Source organism: Lissotriton helveticus, chromosome 7 (assembly GCF_964261635.1).
Source record: "Lissotriton helveticus chromosome 7, aLisHel1.1, whole genome shotgun sequence".
Classification (NCBI taxonomy): domain Eukaryota; kingdom Metazoa; phylum Chordata; class Amphibia; order Caudata; family Salamandridae; genus Lissotriton; species Lissotriton helveticus.
Window position 1 is genome coordinate 821,832,744 of NC_136068.1, and position 21,641 is coordinate 821,854,384.

Genomic DNA, 21,641 nt, shown 5'->3' on the forward strand with positions numbered 1-21,641 from the left:
TATTTAATTGTGAATACATTTACTGAAGCCAGTTCTGGCGATATCCATTTTGCGTTTATGGGTCTGTGTTCAGCATTTGATAGCGTGAACAGGTATAAATAGTGGCCTCTGAGGACCTCGTTGAGGATTGACACAGACATTAAATGTTATTGGAAAGGCCCAATTATGTATCCCAAATAACTACTTCTCCATTCTCCACACCATTTTTCCCTTGGTACCTACACTCCTATGGTGCCTGTATGCTTGTATGTATGTGTGCACTATTTCTATAGCGCAAACCTAGCCAAAGGGCAGCAAAGCAATGCTTATATCACATTTGAAGCTCCGATTATAAAAAGTCTAGAGAACGTAAGTGTAGGCAAAGTGCCTGCAATTTACATGTTCTAGCTGCTTGTTAAAGTTCTGAGGACTATTCACTACCCACCATGTTGAGATGAAGGATATGTGATTTCATGGGATATTTTGAGCATATAGAAAATCATATTTGGTTAAAACTTGCATCTCCAATGTTGCATGTTTAAATCAGCTATAAGAGAAACTGAAGCGTACTGTGCACAATAAAAATGTAGCCCATCAGTCAGTTTAAATAATGGGCTTTTGATTTTTTCTGCACGTGCACTACAATATACTACTGCAGTTTGTGGCGGGACACAATAATTGTTTTCTCCTACAATGCTTCACTTTATCTTGAAGGCTTCATTTGGGCATTTCCTCATTTAAACTACTTTAGAGAACAAGGTGCAGGAATTAAAGGAACATAGAACTATATAGGCAATTTTGAGGAGATTTAGAGAAATGCTTTTAGGTGTACCAGCACTTTAGGGTTCTCTGGGAAGAGTGAATTAAAAACAAATATATATAAGTGTTTTGTGGTGTAACATATGTCCCTAGATTCTATTTTGCAACCCCAAACTCTTCTTCCATAGCCCTGTAATGGGTTCAGGTGCTATGTGGCATACTGTTGCTCTTCCCATGACAGTGGGGCAGTTTTTGTTGGTGTTACTGGTCATATGGCGCCCAGCGAACTTATGATAATTTATATGGTGTGCATATCACATTAGAGGGTATGCTAGCATCTAAGAAGGGGTGGAGGGATGCCCTGACTGGGTCCTATTGGAATAGGCAGGTTTTCTGTTTCTTGTAAAATTGTAAGTAGGAGTTGGGAAATCGATGTGTTAGGGGAGGTTGTTCCAGGCTTAAGGAGGCAGATAGGAAAAGGTGCAGCCTCAGGTTCTGGTTCTTCGTGTGTGAGGGACTTGAGCAAGCAGTGGGTTGGCCAAGTGGAGGTGTCTGGCTGGTGTGGAAGTTGATGCAGCCATCAAAGATGCAGCACCTTGTTTGGGTAGTGCTTTGTAGGTATGTGTGAGCAGCTTGAAGATAACACATTTGTGTATAGGGAGCCAATGTAGATCTTTGAGAGATTTGTATATATGAATGTGGAGTGGAAGTTTGAGAGTTAGTTTGGCTGTTACATTCTGAATGGTCTGGAGTCTTTGGGAGAGTTGCGAGGCGATACCTTGGCTAGCCAATCAATCAATCAATCAATAAAGGTTTAAAAACACAAATACATGCAAACATTATTAAAGCGGAAATATGATATGCAACAGACATTGACCTTTGCTGTTCTTGAAGTTAAAAAAACATACTGTTGGCCAACATTTAAGTAAAAATCAATTCACACAAATTCATTAACACTTACAATGATGAAATGAATATTTGATAAAATATGACAAGGCCTGGAAGCATTTAAGAGCAATTAAGTGCATCAGTATGAAATCTTAAATTATTCTAAACAGTAAAGTTCAATTGATTTTCGTGACAGACACTACCAGAGCTAAATGGACATCTAACCCTAGCTGGATTAAAAGAAAGAAGGCACGACTGGCAGGGCCATATACGAATAAGGTGTTAACTCAGGGAAGCTGCGCAGCTACGGGAGGCTGCGCAGCTATGATACCGCGACTAGTGGTGCCATAGCACCTTCATCATATTATTTTGCTCTGGAACCAATCCTCTGCTTTAACAACTTTTGTAAAATAGGAATCTTTTGTCATCAGGTTACTTCTCTTTGTGAGCCTGCTACTGACAAAATCCCAACCCTTAAGAATTGAGGAGGCATTCTGCTCTGAAGGCCTAAAGAGAAAGAATTTTGCATAGTCTTATTGTTTTCGGAGTATAGGCAGTTTCCAAAAATAGGCACGGAATTGTGCTAAATAAAGAATACCAAGGTATCTCGGTGCGCCTTACTTTAATGATTTTGATGGATTGACTATTACACTATTTCTCCTCCCTGTCTATGGGCATCTAAATATAGTCCCTGGGCATGGAAGATTTTGGCACAGTTGTGTGTTCATGTCTGTAGGGCGAAATGCATTGGTATGGAGTGAGAGCTGATGAATGAGGGAGAAGATGCTCTCTATGTGGTTGCTACATTCAGAGTGCGTCATAGACCAGATCACTGAATTCCACACTAAATCAAAAAAATCAAGGCTAGTCCATATCCATTGTTTCTGTCACTTTTAGTATATGGACGAACACAATCAGCATTTATTTCAAGGTTAACTTTTAGCAGATTGATTTCACACTATTTTATCTGCTTTTACAAACTATAATGTAGACTATATGGTTTTCCACGTTTCTGCTGTGAAGTACATTAATAGGTTAAATGCCTCTTCAGATTCGGTTTGTTATGCATGTAAGTAAATGTGATACTTGAAATATTTTTTCTTGTGTTTTTATGAATCATCAGCAATTTATGTTTATATGAAGGCATTTGATAAATGACCATTAGTTGTCTGATTTTGAAAAAAGTAATAAAGAATTCAAGTTAAAAAAATATATATATAAGCAATATAAACAAAAAACATGACATACTTTTTCGTAGTATTCGGAAGTCTGCAGAATCGATGATCGGATGATGCTCTCTGTACCAATTGACTTGAAAGGGGGATTTTGCACGGATGCGACATTCAAAGACCACCAAATGACCTTTTGATGTACCTATGTCTTGGAGACACTGCGGGAAAAACAGTTTATGGTGACTATACAAAAATCTCATCAAAAACAATAACGTGGTAGGCAATTTGTACTTCTGCTGCAAAGCACACACTTTACAATCAAATATGTTGTTTTGGGAAGTAAGTTAAGAGTGTAAATGTTAATATTTTGTGTGTAACAATTTCTTTTAAATGCTGTACCAGTTCACAAGTTAAAAACAACCAATCAAGGGCCATCACTGTGCAGCAACTACTCTCACAAATCGTTTAGCATTTTACTGAATGGAACATTACAACTACATATATGAACATAGTGTGTACAGTTAAATAAAAAGAAAAACGTCCACTGCAAATAAATGGACTGATAAAATTTCTGTAAAATGTATTTATTTAGTTAACAGTTTTAGATAGCACTCCAGAACTAAGAATGCAATAGGCGCTGAACATAAGAACAATGAAAAATTCAGATTACTGCTAATGCATAGACAGGAAAGGAGAACATTAGTAGTTAGACACAATTAAAGGGAAAACCATTCCTAAGTTTGCTAAACCAGGAACATCTGAGTTTTAAGTGACAAAGGTTTGGCCCTCAGTTGCTGAAAGAGAGTACAAAATGTAATTGCTGCTCCAGAAACAAACTGTTGTTGTGCGGGGGTGCTTCTGAATTTAGACCCTTCAAAGTCCCGGTGTCTTAGTCCTCTTTGTCCACAGACAGATACAGGGTAGACTAGCCAATTAAGAAGGCTTATGAAGGTGCAGACTTGGGAGGCAAGATACTCAATTGCAATTTTAGATTTAATGTGTGCATCAACTGGCAGCCAAAGTAAGTTGTCAACAAGAGTATGGTTGTGGAGTGTAAGACAGCCGTAAGTGGGTTGAGCAATGTGTGAAGCACCCTGGCTAGAATGGCATTATCAAAATCCAATCTTGAGATAAACAATTTATAAGAAACTATCCTTAATTGGACAGGTAACATAAGAAGAATTCTTTAGAGGCAGTGAAGGTGAAATGTACTGGTTTTGCATTTTTTATTATTGTGAGGAGCCATGGAACGAAAGGAGTCTAAAGTGAAGCTAAGACATTTTAATGAAGGAGCTAAAGAAGTAATCTGTCAAATGTTTTCTTTTATTTTGTTGTCAAGATAAATAATGATATTTTCAGGGGGCTGGGCAGTAGGAAGGTGGCAGTCTTCTAAAATTAAAATTTGGTGAGGGCAGTGCCTAAGGTGATGACGTCATTTACGGAGGGTGTTTTTAAATATGTTTTAGTGGCATCCACATATTGGCCTAGGAAAACTCCTGGTCCCATAAAAAGAGAACTCAAAGGTTAAAGATACAGATTGAATATGGTGGGCACTGATATAGATTTCTGATGTAAAACACACAAATTATGAGTACTTTCTGAAGAGTGACTTCTAGTTTTAACCCCCGAGAATGCATGATTAGAAATGAGAAAAACTAACTTAGGACTTTGCTGTGAAACCACATGCGATGTTCCAGGATGGAGAATAGTTCACTATGATCAACTATATTAAAAGCCAACATGAGATCAAGTAAAATGAGAAGGCAAGAGTTTACCCTACACAGTTATCACCGTACATGAGCTATGATTTTAAAGGATGTCGCTGTTACAAACTATTTACCATAATAGTGAGCAAATTGACAAGGTGTATGATAATATAAATACAGATAGACTCATCTGGGGATGTGAAGCTGAGGAAAATCAATCATCATCTGAAGGGCATCCACCCCTCATGGCAAACCCCAACACCTGTATGGTTGGGGTTATATGCGTCCAGTTTCTTTATGGTCATGATAAACAAATTCCTGAGAACTGCCACTGAATGTGCATGTGAGGGAAGCTTCCACTCCAATCAAAATATTGTTTAAACTTGAAAAGGTTGGGGGGTAGGTGGCTTACAGAAAGGTTCAAACCTTAAACAACAAGAACCTAAAAGAGATCATAGACCAATTGTAGGCTTGTAAAAGAGCAGAACGCGAGTGGAGAAAGGATTATGATCACAAGAAAAAAGTATGCTACCTCGCTGAGATTAAACATTATCATAGAACTATCCGAAAAATTCATGCAGATTACTATGCAAATGAAATCAAGATTAGTCCTAATCCGGCCAAATGTATCTTTAAGATCCTTAAAGATCTCAGGACTAGGAAAGCCACTGCGCCTGTTATTTCATCTGCACAGCAGTGTGAGGATCTAGCCACCTTTTTTGTGGAGAAAGTCCGTGCTATCTATAAGTCTTTTCCACAAGCGACCATTCCTTTTACCACTCGTCTCCTAGTGTCGGGCCATGGCCGACTCTGGCAGCCAATCCTTGCATCTCACAGGATGAGCTCACTCGGTTGAGTGAGAAAATTAAATCTGGTTCTCCGTCTGATCCTTTGAAGCCGGCGCAGTTTAGCGAGTCACTCTTCCTTCTCCTGGCCCCACTATACCAAATAGTCAATTCCTCCTTCTCCACAGCAACTGTTGGAACAGGCATGGGTATCCCCCATTCTCAAGAAACCATCTTTGGACCCGGTCAAGCTTGAAAAACTTCAGACCTATTTTGCTTCCCCCCTGGGTGGCCAAGATAGCAGAGGCACATGTTAATAATGCACTTACACTGTTTTTGAACTCCAACAACATCTTGGATCCATCGCAAAGAATTTCCGCCCGGGCCACAGTACTGAGACGGCTCTTCTAGCCATGACTGAATATCTGCGGACCATTCTCGATTCCGGTCAGATGGCGGCACTGATCCTGCTGGATCTTAGTGCTGCCTTTGACACAGTTTTGCATGGTATCCTGCTACAGCAGCTAGAGGTGGCGGGGGTGACTGGTTTGGCTCTGGAATGGTTCAGATCTTTTCTGACTGAAAGATCTTTCCGAGTGTCTGCCCCCCGTTTCTTTCTCAGGCCCATTCCATCAACCAGGGGGTGCCCAGGGCTCGGCGTTGTGTCCCTCGTTATTTAATCTGTATGTTCAGCCTCTGGCAGCGGTCGCCAGGCAGTTGGACCTTACTATGGTCTCGTATGCGAACGACACGCAGCTTGTGGTGACCTTGGCTGAAAGTTCCTCTCCTAATGCCTCCAGGTTTAGAGATGGGCTGGCGGCCATAGCGGAATAGATGGCTACCAACTGCTTGCAATCGAATGCTAACAAAACCGAGGTTTTGCTGGTCGGGAAGAACGCGAGCTTGTGGAGCGAGCAATGGCGGCAGAGGGCACTGGGTAAGGCTCCTAACCCAAAGGAAGTGGTAAAAAATGTGGGTGTATGGATGGACTGCGGGGTCTTAAGCCCCTTTTGAAGTTCTTTGAACCTCCGACACGCCAGTTGATTTTTTAGTCTGAGGAATATTGAATTTTGCCTTGTCATGTGTGCCTACGTGTTCCCCATCCTATGTAATATGTGCATGATTAATATGCATATATCCCCCCATGACCGAATAAAGACGCAATTATAGTTGTGTCCAACGTTAGTATGTTAGCTATCCAGTCCCTGTGAAAGCAACGTGAATTAGGCTTCTAGGCCTATGTTGCCAACGTTTTACATTATGCACGTTAATTCATCAAATTGTCCCCGTTTCTAGGCCTCAAAGGGCCTGAACGCTGGATTCAAGCTCCAGTCTCCTGAACCCACTCTGAGGAGCGATGCAGCCCCCACCTACATCCCTGACCCTTCGCTTACTTCCTGCCGCGCAGCGCGGTGCCCGGCCTGGCTCTGTCTGCCTGCCTGCCAAGAATATGTTATGCCTACAGTTATCAGTTCAGCTCTCCGTCTTCTCATTCCTAAGCTAACGAACCGCATAAACATCTTCAGCTATAGTCTAGTCTTCCTGTCTCCATGTAAGAGAATTACTGTATTAATATCCATAGAAGATTCATAGCACACGCAATACATGAAGAATATATGCATGCCTCAGCCTTAGTGTCCAGTAGCCTTTACTCTGATGACTTTTAGATTCTATCAACATGTACTCCAAACACAAGATACCAGATATGCTATAGGTACATGTCGTCCTGACATCGCAGACTTTAGTCTCCTCTTCTAGTGCAGAAGTCAGAGCCCCCAGCTCTCCCCAGATACACGTCATGGTCCGTTTGCGCGCACCACTAGGTTAAAGGTTCCAGCTGCCCAGGTAGCCCCCTCTATGTATCCACCCATTTATGACACTTCTGTGACGTTCTCATCACATGTCTTCGTGCACGCCCTGTGCACGCCTTCTTTTTACGCCCATGTGTTCTTATCTTACGTTTGTCACTTGTTACACCTACTGTATGCAATGTAATTGTAATGTTTTCCTATATATACTATGTACTGTTAATGAAACGTTGCAGCTGCCATTCCATGCCATTCTATTTCAGGCTGTTCCGATCCTGCCCCTTCCCTTGTGCCTGATTAAAGCCTGTTCAACTCAGATACCCCGGATCCTGCCTCTTATTTATTGAGCTATCTGTTTTAGTTAATGCATAGAAAAATAGTACCGGTAATTAATTATTTATTTACCACATAATGGCGCCCGAATAGGGACGAGCCCCTTCCCCACGCGCCGGAGATGTAACGCAGGCCCCCTGGGCCCTGACCCTTCTACAGCCGTGACGGAACTCTACCGTGCACGTGCAGATATTTCTGCTTTATCAAGTCTCCCTCAGGCCCACGTAGGAGACGGAGACTGCGGTCCGGCATCCAGACGAGGCGGTGAGGAATGCGGTTCGTCCCGACCAGAGCCCAAGCCGAGAGAGCAAGGTCCGAGGTATCCGGAGGCCCACCTGTTTCCGAAGCCCGAAGTTCGAAGCGCATGCGTAGTAGTAACCAGACGTCGTAGCAGTCCAGTCCAGTCCGAGGCCTTCAGTTTCTGCTTCCCGGTGAGTACCGTTGCGGGGAAAGTATCTAGACAGGTTCATTAGTTTGTCCCTGGTCCGATGGGTTTGGGTACGCAGATCCAGTCCGACGTGTCCATCTAGGTGGATACGGTATGACGTGTCTCTTTATGAGACCGGTATGTTCTGTACTGTTTTAGCAGTGCATCCAGTAATTCTAGTAAGTTCGTTCTCGAGAAATTCAAGTGTTATGTTTTTAGTGTATCAGGTAGTATTCTGTTTGAACTGTTATTAATGTATTTCTATGTCGTGGTATGAGTGATTTGTTTGCCATTTCATTACTGTGATTATCGTGTATTGTGTTTAAGTCTAAGTTCGAGTAAGACTCAAATATGCCTCTGTTTTCAAAGTTGCGTCAGATAAAAACCAGAAAAGGGTTACTTGAAGAATCAGTTCCTGTCCCTCCCAGGGACAGTCCTGGACATTTTATGTATCACAAGCATGGCTTAGATGCCATATTATATCTAGACTTATGGGTGGATTATACAAAGAATCTTGAAGAGAAATATAGATGGCCTGTATCAGGTACATGGGATGCCGAGTGCATCATGCGAGTAGAAGCATTATGGAAAAAGAAAGCCAGACAATCCCAGAAAGATGCCATAGAATTATGGCGTAAAGAATCTCATAAAAAATCCGAAAAAGAATTCAGAAAAGCAGAATTAAGTAGGGAATCCTCAGAAAAAGCCCAAGAAAGGGAACTTCTAGAAGAAGGTGAACGAGTTAGAGCAGAACAGTCAGACAGACAGAGAAATGCCCTTATTAAAGGTATGTATCCTCTTCTTGCTGAGGGCTTGCCGAAGGCAACCCCGGAAGTACCCTGTAATTTACCGCCACCATTGGTCCCGACTAAGCTACGTCATAAACCGACTGCAGCTGAAATTTTTCTTTCATCCTATTTGGATGATACAGTCCCAGAATATGCAAATTCTATTCCGCCTGCTCAACCTCAGCACCCGGTTAATAATGTAATTCCTGTTCCTCCAGTCACTGGTCCCGGGAACCCTGTCCATGTGCCAGTACCCCCGGACCAGTCCACACCACGTGTTTTGCCAGTCACTTTACCAGCACATTCAGTATTAACTGACGATTCTAGTTCAGGAGGAGCGGGGGGAGGTGCTCCTACCACCCCGCCTCAAGTAAAACGAATGACGCTGAGAGACGCAGCGTTACAGCACACGCCAAAGGTGACTACATACGCAGACCTCAAGCGACACCTTACTGATTGCATATATGATTCCGTACCAGGTGAAGATCACATGATATTGTATTCAGTACGTTTAAGACGAGTTGCCAACGTTTTGGCCACCCTGCCTGATATGAAGGAACATCTAGACAGAATATATCATTTTATCCGTACAGGGGAGAATTCAGAAAGTATTCACGAAGCTATGGCACACAGAAAGGTCGAGATTCAAAGTATGATTCTGCAATTTATGATTAACTGTTTAATAAGAGAACAGGATTATCCTGATAAAGACAAAGATGAGATGAAAGCCCTGACAAGATGGAGTGACAATATAGCCGAGGGAAAACATAAGACACAAGGTAGTATAGAAAGTATGTACAGGAAAATTCGTAAGGAAATTATAAGTATACACCAGAAGGAGAAAGCAATAAGAGCAACCGAGAAAGAGAATGACTCTTCAAGTGAAGAGGTAGACAGCGAGAATCCCGACAGAATAGCGTATGTAGGTAGAACTAGATTTTCTGACAGACATTCACGTCTAGATTACAAGAAAGTTTTTCCTCCTCCCGTACCAGAACAGTGTTCTCTTGAACAAGTATTCCAGGCCACCGATAAGATTCTGAAACTACGAATAGGTTATAGTGAGCTTAGTACCATGCATGAACAAGAACTAGTCCGATCGGCAGTCCGATGGACTAGTGATTCTGCCACGTTTCCAGACGAAATAGTGGCCCAAACGTTTCTGAAGCTGCCCCCAGCCGAGCAGCGACTGGTGGGTATGTATATGATCCACCACCTCATTACATTGTATGAGGATCAACATTCTGATCCAGGTCCTTTGTATGATGTACTGAACAAGTTACTCCTAAACAGATGGAAAGGTCTAGGTACTGATTTAATTAGTGTCATTTTGGAACAGCGCCACAAATACAGAACGTTCCTGAATCCACATTTTGTTCCTGTTCCACCCCCAGTAAGAGAATCATTCTACATAGACAGACAGAATCCGTTGCGAGAAGTACATCCAGTTAAGGGACAGGGGGGTGAGCTCGAACGAGTATTTGTTTACACCCCTATCACGAAAATAGAGCTTCTAGAAATGAAAAAGTTAATACCCTGTCACGATAAAGATCCAGCAGGGTTCCACCGTGAATTAAAAGATATGCTCCGTATGGGAGAATACACGTATCCCGATATCATTAAAATGTTAAAGGTCCTGTTGCCTGCGGGCATATATGAAAAACTTAAAGAAAAAGAATGGAAGGTGGGAGAGAAAAAGATAGATTGGACCGCATTAGAGACTGAAGATAACACACGAGTTCCAGGTACTGGTCTTGGGGAAAAAGCCAAAGCATTGCCCGAGTTGCTAATACAAGTCTTGCCAAGATTACTAGCCACGAAAAAGGAAGACTGGGATGCCATCTCAGCCTGTAAACAGAAACAAGACGAAGACACTAGTGATTTTTATTCTAGATTTGAGAAATGTTTCGTTATTAATAGCGGTCTGAAAACAAGTAGTGAGTCGTATCCACATCTTTTTGTTACCAAACTAGTTGAGAATTCTTTACCACAAGTTAAAAATCGAGTACTGAAAGTCGAAAGTACCTGGCAAGCTAATACTCCGTCAGAAATGCTCCAGATGCTCCAGTATCACCAGAACAGAATCAGGGAGGAGCAGGAACATGAAAGGAGACGTATGAAAGACACGAAAATGAAAGTACTGGTTGCACAGTCTGTTCCACAAGACAGTCAGAAGAGGGATCCGAATCAAACTAGTCATTCTACAGCTCCCGTTAAAGGGACATGCAATTATTGTAAACAGCCAGGTCATTATATAAACGAATGTGCAGTTCTGAAACACAACATAGCTACTGGTAAGATGAAAGAGAGACCACGTCCTCCTAGACAAGAACAAGTTTCGCAGAATACGCAACCACCGCAGAACGCACAACAGACAGTTACAGTACCGCAGCCTATAGCTGCCACACAACACGTTACACAACAGATGTACCAGTATGCACAGTCGGAATATCCAGAATATCAGCAGTATTCATGAAACAGCCTAGAGAGGGAGGTTGGCTTGCCTCTCATCGAGATTCCTGTAGATCAAGAGGGTCCCAATGTACACAGTCAAGTATTAGGGAAAGACAGAAAGTTTCTGATTGATACAGGGGCAAGTAGGACTACCATCAGTCATGACGAGGTTCCAGGGGCTCCACTCTCAGGCTCTAGAAATGTTTCCCTTGGATTTTCAGGAAAGCCTATTGTTAATGAAATATCGAAACCAGTTTCCCTAGAAGTTGGTCCATTGTCCCGAACTACAGACTTGTTACTTACGAAATCTTGTCCAGAAAATTTACTAGGTATCAAAACACTGAAAGAATTAGGAGCAATCATTTGTTGCTCCCCAGAAGGAGTGAGATTGTTTTACGTGATTTCAAAGGTCATTATGTATTACGTGATTTTGATCCAAGATTATTGAATGTACCTCAGCATTTATGGGCGCAAGGTCCAACTGATGTAGGTTGTATGCACATTACACCCTATCGTGTCACTCTGAAGCAAGGTGTGGTATTACCACGAATCCGACAGTACAAATTGCCACCTGAGGCTGTAGCAGCCTTATCTAAAATTATTGACGAGCTCATCGCTCAAGGAGTAGTTGTAGAAACTGACTCCAATGTATGTAATTCTCCTATCATTCCGATTCTAAAACGTACTGATCCCAATGCACCTCCAGTTTATCGATTAGTGATTGACCTTCGAGAACTTAATAAATGTTAAATAACAAAGCGAGAGAGTAAGGGATTTTACACTTTATCAATGTGAGTTGAGAACTCCTGGTCCCCAGAATTACTTACAAAAACAATAAAGGAGTATCCACTCAAAAACAGAGAGAACGTGAAAATGCGTTCCTCTGGATAGGGGCTAAGGTGCTCTATTCAGCACCATGTGCCTCAGCCTGTTTTCGGATAATGCATATCCTTATAGAAGACCCCTCACTCACCAACCTAGTTGGTGACATGCTTCATCATCGGGGTCCCACCCCATAGGCCGAATGCCTATAGGGTGTGCTGCGACACCTGATTACAGTGGAGCTGGTTCGTTTTTTTCTTTTATATATACAGGGCGATCAAACAGGTGATTTAAAAAGGGCCAACACTACTCACTGCAAGTAATTTATTCTTGAGTGCTTGAACCCTTAATTAAAAACGTGTTGCACCTATGCCTAATTAGGTAGGCTTCGGTGGTATAATTAGTGTTTGATAAAAATAGCTAAGTGTGCTATGTGAGGTGTGATAAATACTATAAGTTTAAAAGGGTCTACATGTTTCAACCATCATTTTATTCATTGGTTTTCGTCAGGACCATGTGACTGAACTGGGTGGTCCACACACGCTAAGGTGCGTCCTGCCCTAGTCCAGATTAGAGTGCACAAATTGTGGACTCGTGTAAAATAAGTGCTTATTCTTTTGTTCAAAGAAAAAACCTGTAAAAACAGGGAAACAAAAAACAAACAGGACGGGGTCACATACAGGGGTAGACAATACATATATGTCACATTTAACATACACAGCCATACCATGTCAATAGTTGATGATAATCCTGAGTTTGGAACAGAGGGATTCATCTATTTTAGTTACATTGCTACAGTGCTATAACAGGACTGTGGCTGATCGCTACTCGAATAATGCCAAAGAAGTTGTGTCGACCTAGTTCTGGCATTTGGTGAATAGCTAGTGAAAAATAATCGGCGTGCTATGAGTGAGTGATCTCTACTTGTGATCACGAAGTGGACGGCTGCTGGAATATGTGGGCAGTCGTGACGTCGCTTTTGGTGAATTGCGACTAGTATTGTATTTTGCTTATGCTTCTTTGCGGTATTGCCGCTTCATGGGCACCTGCACTTCCAAGACGGCAAGAGTCCGTCTCCTTAAAATCGTTATGTAGAAAAGAGGAAGAAAAAGAAAAGTTTGCCCGGTTTTAGTTGTTCTGACCAATTGAACATGTGGCCTTGCCCGCGGGCTTTTCATTTCAGAAATACGAGGAACCTCTTGTTCCTTCATTAAAACGGTTGAGCATCACTTACTTGCTGCTTCTGTTCATCAGGCGGTAAACCTACTTGGTTCCGGCTGGTGGTGCCCCGAGGAGTAACCGGTGCTCACTGTGGCTGCCGGTAAAGTACCGTTTGGAGCGCTTCCTGGTTAGGCGTGGCCGTATCACGTGGGGTAGTCACGTGACTTTGCCATTGGCCAATCAGGGAGCTCCGGGGGCGGCGCTTTCGGTTGATGTCATCGGTATCTAGCAGACGCAGTCAGAGAGAGTCTCTTGTTTACGTTGCCATGGAGACCAATCGTATTTCATATGAAATCATTTTTTTGTCGTTTTTCGAAGGGCATTTCTTCATTACTAGGGCAAAATAGGGGTAACTTATAACGGATCTGCGAACAGAGTCAGAAGTCGACTTTATTAACTGTATAATTGTGAAGTCTACATTTTACTCGATGTTTTGAGCAAATTTCGATACATCATGATATTGTTTGTGGGTAGTGATTCATGCCAATACACTATTCCACGGGATATTATCATTCAAGCCAGACTTGTGGGTAGACAACCTGTATACCCATCTTTGCTCCTTTTCGAAAAGTCGTTTAGTCAGATTTGTTCCTGGCTTGACTTGCTCAATGATGGTCCATTCCAAGTCATCTGGTGTATGGCCTTTTGCAAGAAAATGTTCAGTGAGTCTTGTGTTAGTCTTTTGGCACCTGATAGTGCTTCTATGTTCTCCTATCCGGAGTTTTATTTTCCGGCTCGTCATACCCACGTATCTTAGGTCACACGGGCATGTCAGCATATAGACAACATTCTCACTGTTGCAATTTGTATGACTCCTGATAGTCCAGGTTTTATTTGGTTCCAATTGCAGCGTTTTTGTATTCCTAGTGAAGGGGCAGACACTACAGGTACCACATCTGAAGTGGCCTGTCACTTTCGGTAAATCCCATAGAGTTGTTTGTGTCTCCCTTTCGGGGGTTGTCTTTATTGGTCTTGTGTTGACCACCCTGTCCTTTATACTCTGCGCCCTTTTGAAGCTGAACAATGGTTTTTCCCACTCTAGGTTGCCAGTATTTAGGATATTCCAGTGTTTCCTTATTATTCGGGAGACGTCATTGGAAATGGTGTTATAGGTAGTAACACATGTCAGGGGTATTTCTCCAGCTGTTTTGTTTGTAAGCTCTAAGAGACCGGAACGTGGTTGGTTCCGCGCACGTTTTTGGCTCTTTTGGAGAATCTTTTTTGGATATCCCCGGTTCTGCAGTTTTTTGGTGAGATCCTCTGCCTGGTTCTTGTAATCAGCGAGTTCACTGCAGTTCCTACGAAGCCTCAAATATTGGCCATAGGGTAGGTTTTCACGCAAAGGTCTCGGGTGGAAGCTTTCGAAGCGTAGCAGGTTATTTTTTGCAGTTGGCTTGTGATGGGTCACAGTTGTTAGTTTACCTTCTGTTTTCGTGATTGTTATATCAAGAAACACAAGTGTATCTGGACTTTTTTCATAGGTGAAGCGTAGATGTTCATCGCAAGTATTTATCCAGTTAAAGAAGGAATTCAAAGAGTCCTCAGTGCCTTTCCATATGGTCAGCACATCGTCGATATACCTGCGCCATATTAGGATGTTTGAGCTATAGGGATTTGTTTGACCAAGGATGTACTTCTCCTCGAAATCGTAAACATACAATCCCGCTATGCTCGGAGCAAAAGAACTGCCCATGGATGTCCCACCCGTCTGTAAGAAGATCTGGCCTTCAAACTCAAAATAATTTCTTTTGAGAGCCAGTCTGGCACATTCCAAAACGAACTCTCTAGGGGTCCTCGACGTCCACTCTTCTTTTTCAAGGGCTCGACCTAGTACATCCAGTGTTGCGTCTTGGGGAATACTGGTGTACAGGCTTTCTATGTCGAAACTCACTAGTATAGTGTCATTCGCAACAGTAAGTTGATCCAGAATCTGAAGCAGACTTTTTGTATCTTGAAGGTATGTGCTTGTTTTTTGTACCATTTTTTTGAAAAATACATCACAGAATTGTGAAAGGGGTTCCAATACCGACCCTATGCCAGACACGATAGGTCTGCCAGGTGGTGGTGTCTTGTTCTTATGTATCTTGGGGAGGGTGTAGAAATACGGAATCTTTCGTTCACTCCCACACAAGAAATCAGCCTCTTGTTTAGATATAAAGCCTTCCGACTCGCCATGTTCCACTAGCGATTTTATCTCGCTTTCCAGATCTTCCGTTGGATCCACTGGTAGTCTGCGGTAGCTGGTTTGATCTGCTAGTAGTCGGAGACATTCTTTTTGATAGGCTGTACGGTCTTGTACAACAATACCTCCGCCCTTGTCTGCAGGCTTTATCACAATATTGTCACAGTCTCTCAGGTTGTCAAGGGCACTTCTTTCTTCCCTGGTTAAATTCATAAAGGTTTTTTTCGGGTTAGTAGTCTCAATCTCATTAAAGACGGCCTGCTCAAATGTGGAAATTTCCACTGGAATCAAGTGTGGTGGTGGTAAGAACGTGGACTTAATCCTAAGTCCAGTTTCGTTCATGTCCAAGTTTTCTTCATTGTTAGTTTTTTTCTCAAAGAAGGCTTTCAATCGTAGTTTACGAAAGAAAGAAGACAGTTCACAGTGCAGCCTGAATTTATCAAGGTTGGCAGTGGGTACATACCCCAAGCCTTTGTTCAGCACTGAGTCTTCAGCCGTGCTCAATTGTCTGCTTGACAGGTTTGTTATTAAGTTTTCCGACTGCTTGGGCCTGCTTGTTGGGGGTTGTTCCTGTTCTTGTTCGCATTCGGATCTTCCGGTGCCCAATGTACTTGGCCCCCTTGATTCTGGGTTTTTCTTCTTCCCCGTCCTCTCCCGCCCCGGTATAAAAAAGGCGGTCTGTAGGCATTCGGTTGGAAAAAAGGTTGCTGGAACGGTGGTTGCCAGCCATACATTCCCATATTTTGTGGGTTGTAGTAGGGATCAATATACCCTTGCATCGGTACTGGGTTCATGGGTGGCCAGTTGCCTTGTCCTCTACCCCGTCCTCGCCCTCGTGGTTGTTTGGTGCTTCCGCCACTCGAGTTAACACTGGTGTTGGAGGTATTACTAGAAGCATTGCTGGAGGCGTCAGAATTATCATCTCCTTTTGACGGCGGTACATATTCAGGATCCGAGTATGGGTAAGCCTTTGTCATGGAGAATCTTTTTAACTCTTTCTGAAATTTTTGTACTTTCTGTTGTGACAGGTTCTCTTTATACTCTGTCATCTCCTTGTTTAGTTCGTCCAGCTTTTTTTTTAAACCCTGTGATGGTGGTTTTCATAGTTCCTTCCGCCAGTTGGATATCCACCTGAATTTTTTCAGAGAGTCTTATGGCTGTCTTTAGGATTAGGACTATCCAGTCATGCGTGCAATGCCACGCTATGGCTGCCCAGTCTTTCCGAAATGCTTCATCCTCAAGAAAAATACGTGGTGCGTTAGAAACCAACAACCCCTTGGGTGCCATGTTATTAGTTAAATATTGTTTGAGTATGGTTCCATGTAGGATGGTTCTGATTCTGTTTTTCTTCAGTTCCGTTAGGTTTTCCCAATCTTTTGTCGTGGAAATGCTTTGTGCTATGTTCACATCCGCGAACACTGATAGATCACTCATAATTTCATCAATTTCAGCCGAAGTGTATGACAGGCCCTGGTTCTCGGCCATGTTTACAATAGAGATTGCCTGTGTAGTGATATGGTATCTATTGTGTTAAACACTCTCGCAGCTGTGCGCTGCCTAAATCTTAAATAACAAAGCGAGAGAGTAAGGGATTTTACACTTTATCAATGTGAGTTGAGAACTCCTGGTCCCCAGAATTACTTACAAAAACAATAAAGGAGTATCCACTCAAAAACAGAGAGAACGTGAAAATGCGTTCCTCTGGATAGGGGCTAAGATGCTCTATTCAGCACCATGTGCCTCAGCCTGTTTTCGGATAATGCATATCCTTATAGAAGACCCCTCACTCACCAACCTAGTTGGTGACATGCTTCATCATCGGGGTCCCACCCCATAGGCCGAATGCCTATAGGGTGTGCTGCGACACCTGATTACAGTGGAGCTGGTTCGTTTTTTTCTTTTATATATACAGGGCGATCAAACAGGTGATTTAAAAAGGGCCAACACTACTCACTGCAAGTAATTTATTCTTGAGTGCTTGAACCCTTAATTAAAAACGTGTTGCACCTATGCCTAATTAGGTAGGCTTCGGTGGTATAATTAGTGTTTGATAAAAATAGCTAAGTGTGCTATGTGAGGTGTGATAAATACTATAAGTTTAAAAGGGTCTACATGTTTCAACCATCATTTTATTCATTGGTTTTCGTCAGGACCATGTGACTGAACTGGGTGGTCCACACACGCTAAGGTGCGTCCTGCCCTAGTCCAGATTAGAGTGCACAAATTGTGGACTCGTGTAAAATAAGTGCTTATTCTTTTGTTCAAAGAAAAAACCTGTAAAAACAGGGAAACAAAAAACAAACAGGACGGGGTCACATACAGGGGTAGACAATACATATATAATTCACTAGGAATACAAAAACGCTGCAATTGGAACCAAATAAAACCTGGACTATCAGGAGTCATACAAATTGCAACAGTGAGAATGTTGTCTATATGCTGACATGCCCGTGTGACCTAAGATACGTGGGTATGACGAGCCGGAAAATAAAACTCCGGATAGGAGAACATAGAAGCACTATCAGGTGCCAAAAGACTAACACAAGACTCACTGAACATTTTCTTGCAAAAGGCCATACACCAGATGACTTGGAATGGACCATCATTGAGCAAGTTAAGCCAGGAACAAATCTGACTAAACGACTTTTCGAAAAGGAGCAAAGATGGGTATACAGGTTGTCTACCCACAAGTCTGGCTTGAATGATAATATCCCGTGGAATAGTGTATTGGCATGAATCACTACCCACAAACAATATCATGATGTATCGAAATTTGCTCAAAACATCGAGTAAAATGTAGACTTCACAATTATACAGTTAATAAAGTCGACTTCTGACTCTGTTCGCAGATCCGTTATAAGTTACCCCTATTTTGCCCTAGTAATGAAGAAATGCCCTTCGAAAAACGACAAAAAAATGATTTCATATGAAATACGATTGGTCTCCATGGCAACGTAAACAAGAGACTCTCTCTGACTGCGTCTGCTAGATACCGATGACATCAACCGAAAGCGCCGCCCCCGGAGCTCCCTGATTGGCCAATGGCAAAGTCACGTGACTACCCCACGTGATACGGCCACGCCTAACCAGGAAGCGCTCCAAACGGTACTTTACCGGCAGCCACAGTGAGCACCGGTTACTCCTCGGGGCACCACCAGCCGGAACCAAGTAGGTTTACCGCCTGATGAACAGAAGCAGCAAGTAAGTGATGCGCAACCGTTTTAATGAAGGAACAAGAGGTTCCTCGTATTTCTGAAATGAAAAGCCCGCGGGCAAGGCCACATGTTCAATTGGTCAGAACAACTAAAACCGGGCAAACTTTTCTTTTTCTTCCTCTTTTCTACATAACGATTTTAAGGAGACGGACTCTTGCCGTCTTGGAAGTGCAGGTGCCCATGAAGCGGCAATACCGCAAAGAAGCGTAAGCAAAATACAATACTAGTCGCAATTCACCAAAAGCGACGTCACGACTGCCCACATATTCCAGCAGCCGTTCCCTTCGTGATCACAAGTAGAGATCACTCACTCATAGCACGCCGATTATTTTTCACTAGCTATTCACCAAATGCCAGAACTAGGTCGACACCACTTCTTTGGCATTATTCGAGTAGCGATCAGCCACAGTCCTGTTATAGCACTGTAGCAATGTAACTAAAATAGATGAATCCCTCTGTTCCAAACTCAGGATTATCATCAACTATTGACATGGTATGGCTGTGTATGTTAAATGTGACATATATGTATTGTCTACCCCTGTATGTGACCCCGTCCTGTTTGTTTTTTGTTTCCCTGTTTTTACAGGTTTTTTCTTTGAACAAAAGAATAAGCACTTATTTTACACGAGTCCACAATTTGTGCACTCTAATCTGGACTAGGGCAGGACGCACCTTAGCGTGTGTGGACCACCCAGTTCAGTCACATGGTCCTGACGAAAACCAATGAATAAAATGATGGTTGAAACATGTAGACCCTTTTAAACTTATAGTATTTATCACACCTCACATAGCACACTTAGCTATTTTTATCAAACACTAATTATACCACCGAAGCCTACCTAATTAGGCATAGGTGCAACACGTTTTTAATTAAGGGTTCAAGCACTCAAGAATAAATTACTTGCAGTGAGTAGTGTTGGCCCTTTTTAAATCACCTGTTTGATCGCCCTGTATATATAAAAGAAATAAACGAACCAGCTCCACTGTAATCAGGTGTCGCAGCACACCCTATAGGCATTCGGCCTATGGGGTGGGACCCCGATGATGAAGCATGTCACCAACTAGGTTGGTGAGTGAGGGGTCTTCTATAAGGATATGCATTATCCGAAAACAGGCTGAGGCACATGGTGCTGAATAGAGCACCTTAGCCCCTATCCAGAGGAACGCATTTTCACGTTCTCTCTGTTTTTGAGTGGATACTCCTTTATTGTTTTTGTAAGTAATTCTGGGGACCAGGAGTTCTCAACTCACATTGATAAAGTGTAAAATCCCTTACTCTCTCGCTTTGTTATTTAAGATTTAGGCAGCGCACAGCTGCGAGAGTGTTTAACACAATAGATACCATATCACTACACAGGCAATCTCTATTGTAAACATGGCCGAGAACCAGGGCCTGTCATACACTTCGGCTGAAATTGATGAAATTATGAGTGATCTATCAGTGTTCGCGGATGTGAACATAGCACAAAGCATTTCCACGACAAAAGATTGGGAAAACCTAACGGAACTGAAGAAAAACAGAATCAGAACCATCCTACATGGAACCATACTCAAACAATATTTAACTAATAACATGGCACCCAAGGGGTTGTTGGTTTCTAACGCACCACGTATTTTTCTTGAGGATGAAGCATTTCGGAAAGACTGGGCAGCCATAGCGTGGCATTGCACGCATGACTGGATAGTCCTAATCCTAAAGACAGCCATAAGACTCTCTGAAAAAATTCAGGTGGATATCCAACTGGCGGAAGGAACTATGAAAACCACCATCACAGGGTTTAAAAAAAAAGCTGGACGAACTAAACAAGGAGATGACAGAGTATAAAGAGAACCTGTCACAACAGAAAGTACAAAAATTTCAGAAAGAGTTAAAAAGATTCTCCATGACAAAGGCTTACCCATACTCGGATCCTGAATATGTACCGCCGTCAAAAGGAGATGATAATTCTGACGCCTCCAGCAATGCTTCTAGTAATACCTCCAACACCAGTGTTAACTCGAGTGGCGGAAGCACCAAACAACCACGAGGGCGAGGACGGGGTAGAGGACAAGGCAACTGGCCACCCATGAACCCAGTACCGATGCAAGGGTATATTGATCCCTACTACAACCCACAAAATATGGGAATGTATGGCTGGCAACCACCGTTCCAGCAACCTTTTTTCCAACCGAATGCCTACAGACCGCCTTTTTTATACCGGGGCGGGAGAGGACGGGGAAGAAGAAAAACCCAGAATCAAGGGGGCCAAGTACATTGGGCACCGGAAGATCCGAATGCGAACAAGAACAGGAACAACCCCCAACAAGCAGGCCCAAGCAGTCGGAAAACTTAATAACAAACCTGTCAAGCAGACAATTGAGCACGGCTGAAGACTCAGTGCTGAACAAAGGCTTGGGGTATGTACCCACTGCCAACCTTGATAAATTCAGGCTGCACTGTGAACTGTCTTCTTTCTTTCGTAAACTACGATTGAAAGCCTTCTTTGAGAAAAAAACTAACAATGAAGAAAACTTGGACATGAACGAAACTGGACTTAGGATTAAGTCCACGTTCTTACCACCACCACACTTGATTCCAGTGGAAATTTCCACATTTGAGCAGGCCGTCTTTAATGAGATTGAGACTACTAACCCGAAAAAAACCTTTATGAATTTAACCAGGGAAGAAAGAAGTGCCCTTGACAACCTGAGAGACTGTGACAATATTGTGATAAAGCCTGCAGACAAGGGCGGAGGTATTGTTGTACAAGACCGTACAGCCTATCAAAAAGAATGTCTCCGACTACTAGCAGATCAAACCAGCTACCGCAGACTACCAGTGGATCCAACAGAAGATCTGGAAAGCGAGATAAAATCGCTAGTGGAACATGGCGAGTCGGAAGGCTTTATATCTAAACAAGAGGCTGATTTCTTGTGTGGGAGTGAACGAAAGATTCCGTATTTCTACACCCTCCCCAAGATACATAAGAACAAGACACCACCACCTGGCAGACCTATCGTGTCTGGCATAGGGTCGGTATTGGAACCCCTTTCACAATTCTGTGATGTATTTTTCAAAAAAATGGTACAAAAAACAAGCACATACCTTCAAGATACAAAAAG

The 21,641-nt window shown here is 42.7% G+C and overlaps 1 protein-coding gene across 2 annotated transcripts in view; it reads right to left on the reverse strand.

The window, feature by feature from the left end:
• MYOT (myotilin) overlaps positions 1–21,641 on the reverse strand; it is a 673,370-nt gene that overhangs the window by 497,388 nt on the left and 154,341 nt on the right. For both annotated transcript variants that reach the window (XM_078653296.1, XM_078653297.1), the window contains exon 5: positions 2,875–3,016. In XM_078653296.1, coding sequence (XP_078509422.1) covers positions 2,875–3,016 — 142 coding nt within the window. The remainder of the gene's footprint in view (positions 1–2,874; positions 3,017–21,641) is intronic.